At 35.2% G+C, this 18830-nt stretch overlaps 1 protein-coding gene across 11 annotated transcripts in view; it reads left to right on the top strand.

Annotated features, from left to right (window-relative positions):
- Window positions 1-18830, top strand: part of abcc9 (ATP-binding cassette, sub-family C (CFTR/MRP), member 9) — a 39247-nt gene that overhangs the window by 2943 nt on the left and 17474 nt on the right. For 4 of the 11 annotated variants that reach the window (XM_084110624.1, XM_084110620.1, XM_084110617.1 and 1 more), the window contains exons 3-23: window positions 135-303; window positions 1394-1535; window positions 1619-1740; window positions 1997-2163; window positions 3149-3391; window positions 3508-3696; window positions 5753-5923; window positions 7015-7170; window positions 7261-7395; window positions 7481-7643; window positions 7819-7859; window positions 7946-8088; window positions 8163-8277; window positions 10888-10989; window positions 12295-12367; window positions 13257-13362; window positions 15775-15813; window positions 15988-16023; window positions 16585-16686; window positions 17999-18083; window positions 18249-18329. In XM_084110624.1, the coding sequence (XP_083966750.1) occupies window positions 156-303; window positions 1394-1535; window positions 1619-1740; window positions 1997-2163; window positions 3149-3391; window positions 3508-3696; window positions 5753-5923; window positions 7015-7170; window positions 7261-7395; window positions 7481-7643; window positions 7819-7859; window positions 7946-8088; window positions 8163-8277; window positions 10888-10989; window positions 12295-12367; window positions 13257-13362; window positions 15775-15813; window positions 15988-16023; window positions 16585-16686; window positions 17999-18083; window positions 18249-18329 (2559 nt within the window). In that variant the 5' untranslated portion in view covers window positions 135-155. The remainder of the gene's footprint in view (window positions 1-134; window positions 304-1393; window positions 1536-1618; window positions 1741-1996; window positions 2164-3148; window positions 3392-3507; window positions 3697-5752; window positions 5924-7014; window positions 7171-7260; window positions 7396-7480; window positions 7644-7818; window positions 7860-7945; window positions 8089-8162; window positions 8278-10887; window positions 10990-12294; window positions 12368-13256; window positions 13363-15774; window positions 15814-15987; window positions 16024-16584; window positions 16687-17998; window positions 18084-18248; window positions 18330-18830) is intronic. The other 7 variants (XM_084110621.1, XM_084110619.1, XM_084110626.1 and 4 more) reach the window with 4 other exon arrangements.

Here is an 18830-nt window from a genome sequence, read left to right as displayed (position 1 = left end):
TTGGGCTCAAAGCTAAGTAAGGTTAAATGCACACTTGATTCGTTTTTGTCACGTCTTATTTTTTGGGTTACATTTAACGTCTTTGAATGCTATATGTTCAAATCTATACTCAACCTTTCCTTTTTTTCCCCCAGGCTCCTTTAAACACAGGTGACATGGCCTTGTCTTTCTGTGGGAACGACAGGGGTAGTGATGCCTACAGTGTGGACACTGGAGTCCTTAACAATGGCTGCTTCTTGGACGCCCTCAACCTCGTCCCTCATGTATTTCTTCTCTTCATCACCTTCCCTATCCTCTTCATTGGTATGAATGCCCTTGTCTTTTATCCCTGTTCGACAACCATGCACATGCTTTGCAGTTTGTGAAACTGAATTTTTTGGCTCCATTCAGAATTTAATACAGACTGTCTTTTCAAATGAATTATCCATAAAGAAGTTAAAAAGGATTGTAAGATAATAGGTGTGGTTAAACAGGGGGGAAAATATTGTGTAAAATATTGTGTGTGTGAGTATATATATATATATATATATATATATATATATATATATATATATATATACAGTATTATAATTAACAATTATTATTTTATTATATATATATATAGATATTAGATATTATTTTATTGTTTTTTTAAATTATTTTAAGTTATATAATTTCTATTTATTTATTATTTCACCAGAGTGAATGGAGCCACACAACATTAAGCTTAAACTGAGCACCTGTTGTGTGATTGTGTGAATTTCTTAGTATTACAGTTCAGTAATAAGAAATCCTGTGCTTGTCATTCCAATTCAACTTCCTGAGGAGTGTAGCCAATTCAGTTCCAATTCCAACTCACAAATTACTAGGAAGTCGATTCTTAAATTGTGACGCCCCGGCCTGGTTGTTTATGACATCCGTCATGTCATCAGAAGCTGTGGGACCTAGACACGATATCAGACCTACTTGGGCCAATTCATTGTCTGTATCGGTTCCCCTAAGAGCCTTTACTTAAAACCTTGGCAAAGTCCTTTACGCTGACGCCGTAATGGTGTCAGTGCCATTCCTCATTCGGTCTGTAAGCATTATACCCTATCTCATAATGAAAAAAATGGTTCCTATAGAAGAATTATTACACTATTAGCCAAAGAAAGGAAACCAACGTATGAACGAGACAGGCGGAGACGGATACAAAATACTGATTAACAAACGTCTAGGAAAAAGTCATTGTTAACTGTATGTTACATTAGATACACAAGGGAATAATAAAATGATACCATTATAAAACAAGTTTCATGCTGCCAGACATGATCACAAGTCTCTGATGCCTGCCAGCCTCTCAACACGTGGTTCAGATAATACATTTGAAAATAAAGATATGTTGAAGTGATGGAGGGCATGTTTTTGTGTCCAGGCTGGGGTAGCCAGAGTTCAAAGGTGCAGATCCACCATAACACCTGGCTGCACTTCCCAGGCCACAACCTGCGCTGGATCCTCACCTTCACACTGCTGTTTGTGCACGTGTGCGAGATCGCAGAGGGAATCGTCTCCAATACGTGGGTTTCAGTTTATTTGTGTGTTTATGACCGACCGCTATGCATTTATGTTTATGTCTTTGTGTATAAATGGATTATTTCAGGCAGATGAAGTCTAATCACTTGCACCTCTTCATGCCAGCGCTGATGGGCTTCATAGCGGCCACGACATCAGTCGTATATTATCACAATATAGAAACAGCCAATTTCCCCAAACTGCTGCTTGGTAAGTCAATGGCCATTTCACTATTCAAATGTGATGCTGGCAGTTACTAAATTGTTCTTTGAGTGTGGTTGTTTCATTACTTACATAACTTACAACAGTTGGTCCGGGTCCTCTAATTTACATAAAACACTTTCATTCTGTCTGTTGCTTGGCAACATGTAATGGTCGATCCATATTTTTAGCTATTATCAAATTTAGTTTCTGTCCTTGGGATTCTGTATGAGAATGAAACCTAACCTCAGAAATACTTTCACAGCTTTATTTATTTACTGGATTCTGGCTTTCATCACCAAGATGATAAAGTTATGGAAGTTTGCAGAGGCGAGCTTGGGGGTGCAACATCTCCGTTTCTGTATCACAGCTTTGCTCGTGGTCCTGTACGGCCTGCTCATGGCTGTCGAGATCAACGTTATCAGAGTCAGAGTGAGTTCATCTAGGGTCACATGGCAAATTTATTTATTTTTATTTCTTATTTTTTATTAATTGTATTATTTTTATTTTGTTTAAAAAAAAATTATATGCCTCTAATTTGATCTTCTAATTTTATTTTATTTCTATTGTTTTTTCTATATTCCCTTTATTTTATCCACTAATTTCCATTATTCCATTATTATTAATTTCCATATCCATTATTTTGTTTTTATTTATTTTATTTTATTTCATTTTATTTTTTATTTGATCCACTAATTTGGGCAGAATTTAATTTTATTTTATTTTATTTTATATTTAATCTTTTCATTCTATTATTTTTTTCTATATTCCTTTTATTTGATCCACTAATTTAATTTAATTTAATTTAATTTAATTTAATTTAATTTAATTTAATTTAATTTAATTTAATTTAATTTAATTTAATTTAATTTAATTTAATTAATTTAATTTAATTTTTCATCCACTAACTTAAGGCAGAATTCAGTTTATTTTATTTATATATCTATATGCCTCTAATTTGATCCACTAATTTTATTTTATTCTATTCTTTTTTCTATATTCCTTTTATTTGATCCACTAATTTAAGGCAGATTCTTTTCTTTTCTTTTCTTTTCTTTTCTTTTCTTTTCTTTTCTTTTCTTTTCTTTTCTTTTCTTTTCTTTTCTTTTTATCCACTTATTTAAGACAGATTATTGTTCAAAAAAATTGTATTGTAGACCGTTTTATAATTGTAAAAAGAGTTGATAACCTGCTGAAAAAACAGCTTGGACTGGCACAGATTTCTATACTGGTCCAAGTTGGTTTGTGCTGGTCTAGCTAATCAAATCTGCTTGACCAACATCCTTTCTGGTTGACCAAGTTAGTCTAGCTGTTCAAGTAGTTAAAGTGAACATGAAATCAAAATCCAACATCCAAAACACAGGTGAGTAATTGTACTAACAAGCCTCCCGTGTTTTCATTTTTGTCTTACCTGCAGAAGTACGTGTTCTTTGCAAACCCCCAGAGGGTGAAGCCCCCAGAAGACTTGCAGGACTTGGGCGTCCGATTCCTCCAGCCATTCGTCAACCTCCTCTCCAAGGCAACATATTGGTGGATGAACCCGCTCATCATTGGAGCCCATAAGAGACCCATTGAGCTGAAGAAGATCGGCAAACTTCCTATCGCAATGAGGGCCTTGACCAACTATCTGCGTCTGAAGGATTCCTATGAGGAACAGAGGGTATGTGCAGACGATCACAGGTTTAAGAGCAAATATTATCATTTATAATCTGATGACATACAGAAGTAATGAAGTCTTGGTTAACCAGCACCTCGTTGCTTATCAAATTTTGACAGCAGAACACAGAGGACCCAGAAAAATCCCCATCCATCTGGAAATCAATGTACCGGGCCTTTGGGGGGTCAATCCTCCTCAGCAGCACCTTCCGGTACATGGCGGACCTGCTGGGTTTTGCCGGGCCACTCTGCATCTCTGGGATTGTGGAACACCTGAATAACTCAACAAATATTGACAAGACGAATAAGGTGTGTGTTTCGTCCCATTCTGGAGTGCTTGTCTCATGTGTGTCGCCATCTTATCAGCATGGTTACTGTTGCTATTCAAGGTATAGTGAGAATAGAAAACTCTTGTCAAAAAACTTTTGTCTTGTTTTCCAGTACAAATTTCTAAACGTTCTAAGATACATTTCAAAATACTGTACATTTACCTGAGAATCAAAACTAGATAAGATATTCTTCTGTTAAAACAAAACAACAACAATGCAGTATTTCTATTAAGTAACAGTCATTAACAAAAATGAATAAATACATTTAGAATAAATGTATTTCTCAGTTAATGTTAGTTCATCTATAAACTAATGGGGCTTCATAGAAAAGCGTTACCAAAAAATTAAGAAAACACGGCTTAATATCTGAAGTCATTTTGCTTCTCAATCTTCATTTGCACTGGAAAACAAGACAAAAATACTAAGAAAGAAAATGTTTTTTGCTTTGGTTATTTTTTCACACAGACAGTATACAAGCCATTTAATCTGTTGTATACGAACAGGGCAATTCGAGAGTGAAAACGATGGTCAATCCCAAATACATACCGGAGTGATGATAAAACTGGGAAATGGAGTGAAAAAGACAACTACGCAACTAATGTAATGGAAATATATCATAATCCAGGCACTGTCTCACAGCATTTTGATATTATCTCACTTACTTTGGAGCCCATTCGTAACGTGCCTTGTTAAATCATTTAGGATGTTGTTCAAATAACTGTCAATTAAATGATTTGCTGCAGATATTGGGCTAGTGGTTATGCTACTAATTAGACTATGTATGAGTGCAACGTGACAGTATTGTAGAGAATGATCTACAGTCTGATGTCTTCTGTTTTGCCTTGCCATTTATCACTTCCTGTGTGATGTCACAGAGGCGTCAGTGCTATTAATGAGAGAACCGTATGTCATCGCCTTGAGATGACAGCAATTATTAGATTATTCTCAATTGTTCTCCCTGCTCAGATGACCATGATGTCATGTGCGCCTGAAAATACAGTCTTAGATAAGGATGACATCACTGCATTACGTCCAGATACTTTTTTGGTGATACGTTTTAATTTTGAACAATATACACACTACTGTTAAAAAAAAAAAAAATTGAACCGATAAAAAGACAATTGCAAAAAAGTCTATTTGAAAAAATTATGTTCCATTGAACTTTCTATTTATAAAAATATTAAGCAGTACAACCATTTTAACATTGATAATAATAAGAAATGTTTCTTGAGCACCAAATCAGCATATATATATATATATATATATATATATATATATATATATATATATATATATATATATATATATATATATATATATATATATATATATATATGATTTCTGAAGGATCATGTAACTGGAGCCTGCTAAAAATTCTGCTTTGCCATCACTGGAATATTTGAAATCTTTAAATATATTAATATAGAAAACAGTTATTTTAAATTGTAATAATATTTCACAATATTGCCATTTTACTGTACACAAATAAATGCAGATTTGGTAAGCATAAGAGAGTTCCTTCAAAGACATTTAATAATCTTACCAGCCCCAAACTTTTGAACAGCCGTGTATGTGTTATTTTATAATGTATAATTATAATTTGTTATTAAAATACATAATATATAATTATAATTTGAACCCTAACAACCCTGTTTTTGTGATAAAAAAGAAAGAATTGTGCTATCTTTCTTGGAAAAAAAATGCTGATGCTTTGAAATTTTGTTTTCAATGCAGTGACATTTATGCAGTTTCAAGTGTGTCTTAAATGTCACACTTGACACTTTTTGGAGTCACTGTATATGTGTGTGAGTGACAAAATGAAGCCAGAACAGACGTGCATATCTGTGTGACATGGAAAATTCCCCACTCACATCACACTCTCTCTCACACACACATGTTACTGCCAGCGACACTGTTTAAGTGACTCCTTCTCTTTATTTTAGTGTGTGCTTGTGTATGACATCATGAGGGCTGAAATGCCAAAGTGTTGTTATGTATTATGTGTGTGTGTTCATACTCTGTTTATGTCCCGTCAGACAGGGAACATGACTTTCGGGGTTTACTTCATGTCTTCCACTGAGCTGCTGCAGAATACGTCGGTTCTAGCTGTTCTGCTGTTCCTGGCACTCGTGCTGCAGAGAACATTCCTGCAGGCCTCCTACTACGTCACAATAGAAACCGGCATTAACCTGCGCGGGGCACTGCTTGTAAGTTTTGTAGAGTTTACTGGTATTCAAACATGGAGAGATTTGTCACAGAGATTTATATTTATTTCATATTCATCAGCCTGTACTGCTCACATCAAGTTGTATTGTGTAATACAAAAATATTGTATAAAACAAATTCTTACCTTACTAGGAAAGTGAATTATATTCTATTTTATTTTGCTTTTTCCTGTTCAAATCTTTTCTACTCTACTTTGTCCCATTATTCTTTTCTACTCAACTTCATCCAATATTTTGTCTCTTTTATTCTTTCTACTCGGTTCAGTTGAATTCTATTCATTTTATTCTATTTAATGCTATTCTATTCTGCATCATTCTGTTCATTTCAATTATATTTCCAATTGATCTATTCTATTCTATTCTATTCTATTCTATTCTATTCTATTCTATTCTATTCTATTCTATTCTATTATGCCTTGATCTATTCTTTTCTGCTTTTTCCTGTTCATTTCTATTTTACTCTATTTTGTCCCATTATTCTTTTCTACTCAACTTCGTCTAATATTCTGTCTGTTTTATTCTTTCTACTCACTTCTATTGAATTTTATTCAGTTAATTCTATTCTATGCTATTCTATTCTACATCATTCTGTTCATTTCAATTATATTTCCAATTATTCTATTCTGTTCTATTCTATTAGGCTTTGTCCTATTCTATTCTATTCTATTCTATTCTATTCTATTCTATTCTATTCTATTCTATTCTATTCTATTCTATTCTGCTTTGTCCTATTCTATTTTATTCTATTACTGTCAGTGTTGTTATTGTTAACTAAAACTAAAACTACTAAAAGTTTTTGTTAATTGGAATGAAGTTGAAATAAAATAAATTGAAATTGGTAAAAATGATAAATTGAAACTGATAAAAAATTGGTAACTATTTGAAGTAAGTTTAAGTTGAAGTACTTAAATTACTTAAACTAAAACTCCAAAAAAAATTAAGCTAAATAGAAATATTTTTAAAAACCAAAAGCTAACAAAAATGCTCACATAAAGATAAAATAACAAGAAAAATTACGTTAAAGTTAAACGTTAACGTTTTTTGTGATTCACATGTTGGATCTCATCCTCTAGGCGATGATCTACAATAAAATACTGCGTCTCTCTACATCAAACATGTCCATGGGAGAGATGACGCTCGGCCAGATCAACAATCTTGTTGCCATAGAAACCAATCAGCTCATGTGGTTTCTCTTCTTATGCCCCAACCTGTGGGCCATGCCAGTTCAGGTATTTCATAGCGAAAACACTTCTGAAGCAGATAAATCAACAGCATCTGTGTCCCCAAACAAAAAAAAAACATCTTATTTCTGTTCATAGATCATTATGGGAGTGATCCTGCTATATTATTTGTTGGGTGACAGCGCGTTGATAGGGGCCGGTGTCATTTTGCTGCTGGCCCCGGTTCAGTACCTCATCGCTACCAAGTTGGCAGACACACAGAAGAGCACGCTGGTGAGCTTCACCTACACCTTTGTGCATGTGCATGTTGTCAACACACCAACAAGCTCACGTTTGTGACTTCTAAATATTTCCTCAGGACCACTCGACAGACCGTCTTAAAAAAACGACAGAGATCTTGAAAGGAATAAAGCTCCTGAAGCTCTATGCATGGGAGAACATCTTCTGTGACCGTGTGGAAGAGACCCGAGGAAAAGAGCTGACCAGTCTCAAGACTTTCGCCCTCTACACATCAATGTCCAGTATGACAAGCTCCTCCTTCCATCATATGCCCCGCCCACATGCAGAAACCCCTCCCCTTGTTTTTACCCCACCCCAACCCATATTCTCATTTGTTTAACTATTTGGTTCTAATTTGGTTCTTTGGTTTGTTGTTCACGACTGAAAAAATAGTTCTGTCCCTCTTTATCTCCACAGTATTTTTGAATGCCGCCATCCCCATCGCTGCAGTTTTGGCGGTAAGATATTCATCATTACAGGCTTCAATCAGTTGTATTTTATCCAACATGTAGACCATATGTTATCTTGTATCTTGTTTTTGTAGACCTTTGTCACACACGCCTATATTGAAGAGGTCAGGCTCAGTCCAGCTAAGGCGTTTGCCTCTTTGGCTCTATTCCACATTCTGGTCACACCACTCTTTCTGTTGTCCACGGTGGTCAGGTTTGCCGTCAAGGCCCTTGTTAGGTATGTCGCTAACTCCAACATTGCTTCATATTGGCTTCTCTGTAAGGATATGATCATCTGATTTGTATCTGCAGTGTACAGAAGCTCAGCGAGTTCCTGCAAAGTGACGAGATTGGAGATGACAGCTGGAGAAACGGAGATATGTCCATGCCTCTAGAGGTCGGAAAGAAATACAAATACCAAGGGGATGTGAGTGTTCACATGCAAATTTGCACCTTAAAAGTGTGGTCACATTTACCATTGTTCGTCAACATTTATGGGCGAAATCCAGTCATTTCAAGTAGAAATCAATGCGATCGGGAATTTCACGTAAGGGTGAAAGTTTTCTCCACGTAGATATTGCAATGGGTTCAAGTTTGTCAATGAATGGTGAATTGAACCCATTGAACCAGTTGTGAAATCTACCAGTTTGCGAATTGTCGCAAGCGAAATCCTGTAATTTCAATAGGAATCCACGTGATCTGGAATTTCGTGTGAGAGCAAAAGATTTTCCATGCAGATTTTGCAGTTGGTCACACGGATTCGCCATGTTGACTAACAGAAAGCTGCTTGGTTTGAAAGTAACCTCCTGTGTGAGGTGTGCTTCATACATCGCTATTGACTATAGACAATGGACTATTCATTTCGCTAATGTGACTGCACCTTAACACATTTTGCAATACACATAAACAATTCCAAGACTTAACGTTCAGTAGAGCTTAATGAGGAACAAGGAGCACCTAAACTAGCTGGGTTGCAATGTGATATTCTCATTTTTATATTCTTTAGTGTTTTGGAACATATTTGGCATCAGAGTATTTTTTTCTGAAGTTTAAAAATGGATAGAATGTTCTTGGATCAGTTTTAGGGGAGAAAAATTATATGTTGATTAACTGGGACTTTTCCTGCCCTGTAACTGAACAAGAGAAACAAATTAATATCAATGTTTATAACTTATTATCTCACTGGACTTTTTTCACCAAACACTGAGAACATACAAGATAAGTGGCCAAAGTTCTCCATTTGGGTTAGCAAGAGCTAAAAGTAAAGTAAAAAATTAAATTAAATTAAATTAAATTAAATTAAATTAAATTAAATTAAATTAAATTAAATTAAATTAAATTAAATTAAATTAAATTAAATTAAATTAAATTAAATTAAATTAAATTAAATTAAATTACAATGTATTTTAATGTAAAATACTTTAATTACATTTTTTCACAATTTCTGATGAAAATGCAGGGGTGTTTTCAGTGGTTTTAGCATGTTGCAATGCAGTTGCTAGGGCATTTCTGTGTGGTTGAATAATGGTTTCATTTATTTTTTTACACGTTTTATTGTCTGCCAGCTGAAAATCCTCAATTTGATAGTTCAGAAAAATAATAGTAAATTTCTCATTTATTTACATAATTTCAACAGTTGAGTTTCTCGCAAACCAGGGGTGGTTTTCCAAATAGAGCAACTGTGGCATCAAATATTTTCTTGTATTTGTGTCTGTAAAGTATAGATAAAAACAGTGATTCAAACTGAGATAATTACACTCTCTATGACCTCCAATAACCGCAAACATGAGACTCCACATGGTCATGTCTCAAGAGACAACTCTCCCACGTTTAGGGGGCTGAAACGGGAGCTGGTCATTCCTCAGCCAGCATAAGATCTCATAAAAGCAATGAAGAGAAGCTTCTCTTTTTGGTCATTGCAGTTGCCCTCAGCTGTTCTCTGACAGAAGGACAAATATAAGACAGAACTATAACTATCCGTCCCCTGAGAGGAGGAGAGCTGGAGCAAGGGGTGAAGGAAAGGGAGAGAACGAGAGGATGGAAATATATACTGTGATAGGAGGAAGAAGGAAGGGGGTCCAGGAGAGGAAATGGTGTTAAGCTGGGAAAATGACTTGGCTAGATGCAAGCGTGAACTCATGTTCCTAGCTTTAGGTCATGACACCAGCTTTTGAGAGTCATATGATGTTTGCTGACCCAAAATGACAATTCTGTCATTATTTACCCACCCTCATGTTTTTGCAAACCTGTGTTCTGTTAGTTTTTCACTGGAACACAGAAGTAGAAATGGGTCATTTTGACCCAGAAAACACATTTGAGTTTTATGCTTCCTTAATTATTTAATTATTATGTTTCTACTCCAAACCGTTCTTAAGATATAATCATTGAAATGGATGCTGTCATAAAATCTTATTTTGGAAAAAATGGAAAAGATTCCAAACAATTCTGTTTTTTTTTTTTTTATTTGTTTTTTTTTATACAGAATTAGGACATTTATTTAAATATACATTGAATGAATGAATGAATGAATGAATGAGGCATTTAGAAAGCGCTTTCATATGTACTACTGTACACCCAAATCGCTTTACAATCATATAATTAAATATATACATTATATTAACATATAAACATATTACAAACATATATAAACATATACATTAAATGAGACATAAATAATAGGTTGAGAATATATTGAATATTACAAAAAGAGACAATAATTTATATAATTCATTATATTATAGTGCACATACTTAATGTTATATTTTTAATTTTAGTGATATGTTTTATTATAGTACTATACATTTCTGGCGATCTGTCACATTAAAGAGCTCTGAAAAGACATTCATTGTTTGAATTTTATAATAGAATTATTTTTTCTGATCCAAAATGATACAGCATGCAAAATGATACAGAATGAGTTCCTAGTGACCATGAGCTATTTAGCAAACTCCTAAAAGGAATTTAGATGAAAAATATTTGTGAATGTTTTTCCTTAAGTTTTCCCTTAATCTCTGTTTTTCTCTTTATCATGGTATAGACAAAGGCGGTCAACAGGAAGGGGCGTTATCGTATGGATAACTACGAGCAGCCCATGCGCAGGCAGCTGCGGCCCACGGAGACCGAAGATGTCGCTGTACAGGTCAGACGTCACTCTCCTCGCCAAAGACCCCATCAGCACTGATTCTCAGGCACTTCTCGCTCGTAGAGCACGTGCGAAAGTTCATTAAGAGAGCTCAGGGTCTGCATGTTCTCATCCAGATGCCAGTAACCTTTAAGTCACAGCCAATAGGTTGTTTTACTCCTACTCTGCTAGAGGAAGTGTTTAAACCCCTTTTTTTTTTAACATACACACAGGGTTTTTTTCCTGAGCATTTTCTTTCCTTTCTCAGCTGGTTTAAAACCCCCCATATGGGGTTTGTGACAGTTTCTCAGACATGGTGGTTTGGGTTCAGCTTCCCTCTGAGTGCAGTTTGGGATTCTCACGAGAAGAAAAACTAGGACTAAAAATCAGAAGAACATTAATTTAAGTGTTTATTTTTTTTGGTTTCGTCTCTGTCTCTCGGTCCCCGGAGGGTCCACTTCCTTCACCATCCCTCTGGACTAGCGGTGGGAATCGTAAATTTTATGATTCTGGTTGTGATTCTGATTGGACTTAATGATTCTTTTTGTAATTTTGAAGAACAATTAATGGACAATGACTGGAAAGAGTTCTTATAACCCTAAACTTAGCAACTACACTTAAAAAATAAAATAACATAAAATCACATTTGAAAGTTAATTGATGATTCTTATACATGGCTGACGGCGAATGCCATGACGACTTCTAAGTTTAAAGTAGTTCTGATGCATATATTTATGAGGTAAGAATGAGGGCTTTGTAAAAGTGTTAAACGGTTCCGATTTTGGGATGAATAAGTAATGGAATCGTTTGGTTCCAGTATTTTTTATTTTTTTAATGTCGCTGGTTCTTATCTAACGAGTCTAGTAAACACACATATACACATATCCTCATGGATTCTCCCACAGTGACCTACTGTCACATCCACTCACTTTGTTATGAATATGGCCTAATCTACTCTGACATTTACACTCCTTCACTTCAGTCATTCTCAACCATTACTCCCATTTTACCCTTTCTCTCTCTCACTCTCTTGTTCTCACAGATGTTTTTGATTGTTCAGCGTTCTCCCATTTCCCAGTATGCTGTTCTGGTCTACTGTGCTGCTCTGATGGATGGGAGTGTTATCGTTATTATAAATAAACATTTGGAAAATAGAATTCAGAAAACATCCAGAAGATGTAAATGTCTTCAGGCAGAAGTAGCTTGTACGCGCAGAAATGAAAAGATCATATCACATGAGTTCTGCTTTGTGCTGGTTTCTTTCCATCATGCTAACCCCCTTGGTCTCTGTTTATATTTGTTATTGTCACATGTCTCATTCAGGTGAATGATGGTTTCTTCACATGGGGAAGCAACTTGTCGACGTTGTCGGATATCAACATCCGAATCCCTACAGGTACACACTATTTACTACTAATTTACTGCTAATTTACAATCAATGCTTTTTTATTATGTTTTATGATATATTATGTTATGTTATGTTATTATAACGAATCATATATATATATATATAATAAATAAATACATTTAAATACTCTTAGATATCTAGAGCGCTTGTTATTTATTTATAATAAATCACCTGTAAATATAATAAATACATAACTAAATAATCTTAAATATCTAAAGTGCTTGTCGTTTATTTATGCATGCATTTATTAAACAAAAAATATATAAATATCATAAATAAATAGCATAGATATCAAGAGTGCTTATTTATTTATTTATTTATAATAAATAACCTATAAATATAATAAATATATAAATAAATACTCTTAAATATCTCAATTGTGTTATTTATTTATTTATTTAACAAATAATATATCAATGTCATAAATATATACCATAGATATCAAAAGCTTCAAAATGCTTATTTATTTATTTATTTTTCACTTAAAGTTTAACATAGTTTATTCATTTGCTTATTTATCTACCAGAAACTAGATCTATTAATGAAGATCACAATGTGATAAAAATGTGAAATATAAACCAAAATGATCCAAAATGGCTCATTAATATTGGCAGGTTTTTGTTTAAAAGGTAGCCCTATACACCAACTAAAAATAAATCAAAAATATTGAGAATACTAATTTTCAGTACGTAATGTCTTGGCTCAGGTTTAGTGGTTTGATAGCCTCATTATATTGAGCTGAGCACTAACTAGATGCCCATCTGCCCAAACAGATGGGCATCTACCATTGAGAGTGAACATCAATAAAACCTGTCCGTAAGGGCAAAACCTGTTCATATAAAACTGCGATTAACCTTCATCTCGTTTCCCTCTTCAGGTCAGCTGACCATGATTGTAGGCCAGGTGGGTTGTGGGAAATCCTCCCTGCTATTGGCTATGCTGGGGGAGATGCAGACGATCAGTGGAAAAGTCTTCTGGAGCAAGTGAGAATTAAAAAAGTTGCATAATTGTTGCAAATGCTATCATGTATTATACAAGTGTTTATGAACATTATGGACTGGCATTACAACTCAAAGGGGCCAAATTCCTGCCTGTTGTGACCCCCTAAAGCAGTTGAAAGTTTGTGTTTACGTAGCAGAAAACAGGGGAGTACATCTGCATGCCAGACTCATCAGATGCTAATCAAAGTCTTCATCTGTACAAACACACATGCACAAAAATATCCCACTGTGAATCGCATCCGCTATTATTATGATGCATGTACCATGGTGTACATACACAGATGTGTGTGAGGACCGTCTTACTCTTGTGTGTTAGTGTATGTGTGTCTTACTCTATGCATTGCTCTGTGTATTTTTTCTATCTTTCTTCTGTCTTTTTCTCACACGTGTCATTCTGTCCTCTGCGTTATCAGCGCACAAGGGAAATGCTTTTGTTTCTGTGAATATCTCCATCTCCATCCTGGGGATGGTCTCTGATTAGCATTTGTAAGCAAAGCCAAGCAGATCCACATGCTAAATATTTATATACATTTACAGTGGCTCCGAAATTATATTAACGCAAGTCACATTTTAAAATGCTTTTAAAAAACTAAATGCTAAACCATCTAAATGCTTTTGCATCTGAAAACATTTTCTCATAACTAACCAAAGTTTTAACCAGATGGTCCAAATATTGATGGTAAATGATGCTAAATATTATTTTTAGTGGATAAAATAGGTGGTACTAGTGCAGTGGTTCTCAACTTAATTTAAATGCTAAAAAGCAGGATGCAAACTGAAATCAGATTATTTTTTCCCCTCTCGATAACTATTGTTTTTATTGAAGGAAATACAGAATCAGAATCTTGGCAGTCACAATATGAATTGTGGTTAATAAATTTAATTTAATATATCAGCACTATTGGTTTCTGTTAATACAAATTTTGAAAACAATAGGCGTTGTCATAATTACAGCAGAAATACCAGAGGAAATCTTAGTTGTTTAAATTCCTAAGTTTGTAGTCCTTGTATCTTCTTATCTAATGCAATGGCATTCATACATTTTAAGAGTGGCTTACAGTAAAATAATTATGACAATTCTCTATAATAATGAGAATTCGGTCAGCATTTACTCACCCTCATGTCATTCCAATCCAAACATTTTTAAATTCCTTCTGTGGAACACAAAAGAAGATATTTTGAAAAATGTCCATACAATGAAAATTAATGGGGCCCATGTTTTGAACCCCAGTGATTTTTATTGTATGGACAATTACAAAATTCTTTTTCGGGGCCACTGTAATTGTATAGTTTATATTTGCATTCAGTTCACAATAATATGGAGGAAAACTAATTTGTTAAAGTGCCCCTATTATGCTATTTTAAAGGTTCCTAATTTTGTTTTTGGAGGTCTTCTGCAATAGGTTTATATGTATCCAAGGTAAAAAAATAATAATTAAAAAGACACAACACTAATTTTCTCATAATTTACATCAGCATCACCTCTTTTCGTATGGTTCAAAGGATCCAGTCTCCCTAAACCCCTCCTTTCAGAGAGATACTCTGCTCTGATTGGTCAGATTGAACAGTCTGTCGCTTAGAACGGCCATTACCGTATCTGAATTTCAGCTCTGAGGCTTCCAGAGATTTGTATACACAGTTATACGAACAGTAATGATGGAGTTGGTTTTACTGTATCAATTCGAGCCATATTCCTCATCCTTTGGAAGTGCATGGAAAGCGGTTTTGATTTCGCAGTGCAGAAAACAGCATTTTCTCGACAGCACAAATCAAACTCTTCCAGGCCTCAGCTACAACTACAGTGTTTGAGGGCTGGTCAAAGTAGGCAGCCAATGAAGACTATTTGCAGGCATTATGCAAATTTGTTACAAACCTACGTAGGTTCGTGTAGGAAGACTGGAGTTACTGACGACTCGTTTCAGGAAATTCAGAATCAGTTCTTTCTTTTAACTTTGCAGATCTTTTACATTCACGAACAGCTATATAGCACATTACATAAAAGTTAATAACTGAAAAAGTATAATAAGAGCACTTTAAGACAATTTGCAATATTGAATTAAACTGTGTTTTGATACAAGTTGTGAATTCAGTCTCAGTATGTCAGGCACTGCTGTCTTTGCTAACAGTACTATGAATGAGTTTTCCAGTTTCAGGTTCTCTAATGACAATGACATTGCTCTCCATTTAAAATATAATACTAATATATTACTAAAACTAAAAGTTTGTGGAGACCAGTTATAGTTCAAAATATCACTCTTCGCTATCCACCTCATGAGGAGAGTCTGTCAGTGTTCTTACAGAACGGCATGTGTCCTGATGCACAACTAACGCTGGTCACGTGTGTGTGTGTGTTTGTTTCTCTGTGTCCTCTTTCCCAATGGTGCGCTAAATCAGGATGCCTGATTGTGAGATACTCTTCGATGGGAACATAAGGTATTTCACCAGAGGTCTTCACATGCTTATATGCCACACAGCCACACAGTGACCTCTATAAACCAAAACATAAAAATGGCCAAAATTTGTCAAATTCAAATGGCCTAGTCTAAAGATTCTTGGTTTGCCAACTGCTAACTAGCAGTGCTGATGTTCTATAATGTCGACTTGCAGCGGGCACGATACAGAGCTGTCTCAAGAAGATCGGAGGTACACCCGTTTGTGAACTCTTTCAGCAGATGTGCCCTCATCCCCACCTCCCCCCCATGCATTAATTTACAAATCCCTTCCTTTACATTTCTCTGGCTTCGATAAAATGGGTGATGTTGTTTGTGAGATGTGCAGTGCAAAGTGTTTAAAAATGCCGGGAGTCTTCACCTCTCTTGGACACACTGGGGGTTTCTCGTACAGATATTGATTTCGGACAATATTTGGATAAGTTAAAGCTGGACCCCTCCAATGGAAAGAACAACATATCTGTTTTGTCAAACAAGAGGCTGATCTCGAGATCATGTGGTTTACTTTTTGGTTTTGTAGCGATTAAAACTGCAGTCTCTGAATAAGAAAGGACAGGAGAATATGTTGTAAAACACGCATCAGCTTTCACAGTGAAGGTCTCCCTGCATTTAAGCTTTAATCTCATCATTAACCAGGTTTTTTCCTTCATTTCATAGCAGAAACATTAGTGTTTGCTGTGATGGGTGTTTTTCCACATTTCCTGCTTATCAATTCTTTCCTTCTTCCTCTCTTTCTCGACCTGTCATGGCTCAGTAAAAACAGGTACTCCGTGGCCTACGCAACGCAGAAGTCATGGCTGTTGAACGCCACCGTAGAGGAAAACATCACGTTTGGAAGTCCTTTCAATAAACAGAGGTGAGCTCAAAAGATCTCGAAATGTCACTGTAGAAAATGCCATTATGTTTGAACAACTTCTTTGTTATCTATTTAACTTGTTACAATAATTTCTGTCATCTCTATTTAATCAGAACTCAGTTTTTTACATTCTAATTAAAGTCAACATAAAATCGAAATTGACACTGTTTACTTCCTCAATGCATGGTCTTATTGTGAATGATTCATTGGTGCATATTTTGGCTCAAAATTTCACCCCAAATTGTCATAAATTCTTTAATCAAAATAATAGCTTGCTTTTCCTTTGAAATGACATCACTTAGGCCATGTGGGATATTAGTTTCATTGTTTGCATCACTAGAACATTTGTTTTTGCACGACACAACATTCCTCTTATGTTCCCTTAACCATTCTGCAACCATGCTCTAACATTACATAACTGTTTTAGCATTCTGATACAGCATGCCTCCTTTTCACCATCCAATTAACCTCCAATGGATCAAATCAAGTCCTATTTTTCTTTTCTTTTTTCTCATCGAATATCCTTTTTCAATCAGAAACATACAAGGGAAGCCTAGTACTTCAAAGCTTTACTGTAGAAACTTATAAGTTTTAACTTGAATGTCTTTATCATAAAGTCAACATAATCTCAAAATTGACCTTATTTTCTTCCTTAAAGCATTTTTCTGCATTGTGAACAATTCATTGGTGCAAATTTTTCCTGAAAAAAAGGCATCATGTCTTTAATCAAAATAATAATTTGAAATTATGTCACTTAGGCCGTATGGGATATTAGGTTTTGTTGTTTTTGTGTGTCAGCAGAACCCACAACATCCTTCTAACATTCCCTTAACCTTTCAGCAATCATGCTGTAACAATACATAAATGGTTAAGCATTCTGACAAAGAATGCCCACTTTTCACCATCCAAACCATCCTTGATAGATAAAATTAGTTTCTTATTGAATATCCCTTTTCACTTGAAATATGTCACGGAAATATAAGTGGTTGTGAATGGAGATTAACGTTGACTTTAAAGTCAAAATGATCGGAAATAATGTTGTGAACTTGCCATTGTGGCTTGACAGCTTAACAGCACTTTGATTTTAAATCAGTCAGCACTTACACTGACGTTTTCAAGTTAAGTGGGTTGATTTATTTTATTTTTTTACAGCGTTCAGGGCTAGACCTCAACTATAATAAAGCTCTCTGTGGAAACTCCGGGTCATGACATTGTTCATTTTCACTCCCTCGAGATCTCATGTTCAAGATTCCTACCCTTTGGTTTTTGAGGAAACATTCTTATATTTTTAAACTCTAAATCTTTCGGACAGATACAAAGCGGTGATTGATGCCTGCTCGCTTCAACCAGATATCGACCTCCTTCCTTTTGGAGACCAGACTGAAATCGGAGAGCGGGTAAGAAAGGACAGCTAACTGTGTCTGGGCTTGAGACCAGCTCTCTGACCTCAGCTGCTGTGATACTAATCAAATAAAAACTTGTTATTGAGACTACCATGATGTTACACTATGTCATCAGAATCAGAAGTGTTTAATTTGTGTTTGTGTGTTGTAATCCTACAGGGTATTAATCTCAGTGGTGGTCAGAGGCAACGGATCTGTGTGGCCAGAGCTCTGTACCAGAACACCAACATAGTTTTCTTGGTAGGAACCAACTTTTCCAATACAGATAACTTCCCGATAGTATCTAACCTCCACCCTCCACAAGTGATATGCCACACGTCTAAGATGTTGTGAATGACCGCAGCTTTTAATTCAATTTCAGAGGTACTCCCAGAAGAAATTTCTTAACTGACACATGATAACACAGGGTACGTTGTGGCAACAATAGCAGAAAACACAGTTATGTGTAAGGGCTGTTATTGGATAACTGTACATAACTACACACCCTTCTGGACAGGATCATGAATTCATCTCATTCCAATTACCATTCCTTGGAATGACGTTATGTCTCACATCCTAGAAAGTCAATGAGGTTGATTTTAGTGTCATTTTGGGGCAATCGGGAAGTGATTTAAGCAAATATAAAGCGCATTTAATTACTATTGAAATAGTTACTCTACTTTTGAATGGCTCTACTGATAATTTTCAGAGATGCCAATTTTGTGTTTACGCTCTTAAAAAACGATTCTTTATTGGCCTCCA

The sequence above is a fragment of the Abramis brama genome (assembly GCF_963993115.1).
Source record: "Abramis brama genome assembly, chromosome: 4".
Taxonomy (NCBI): domain Eukaryota; kingdom Metazoa; phylum Chordata; class Actinopteri; order Cypriniformes; family Leuciscidae; genus Abramis; species Abramis brama.
The sequence above is the reverse complement of the archived record's forward strand: the minus strand, read 5'-3'. Positions and strand labels throughout refer to the sequence as shown.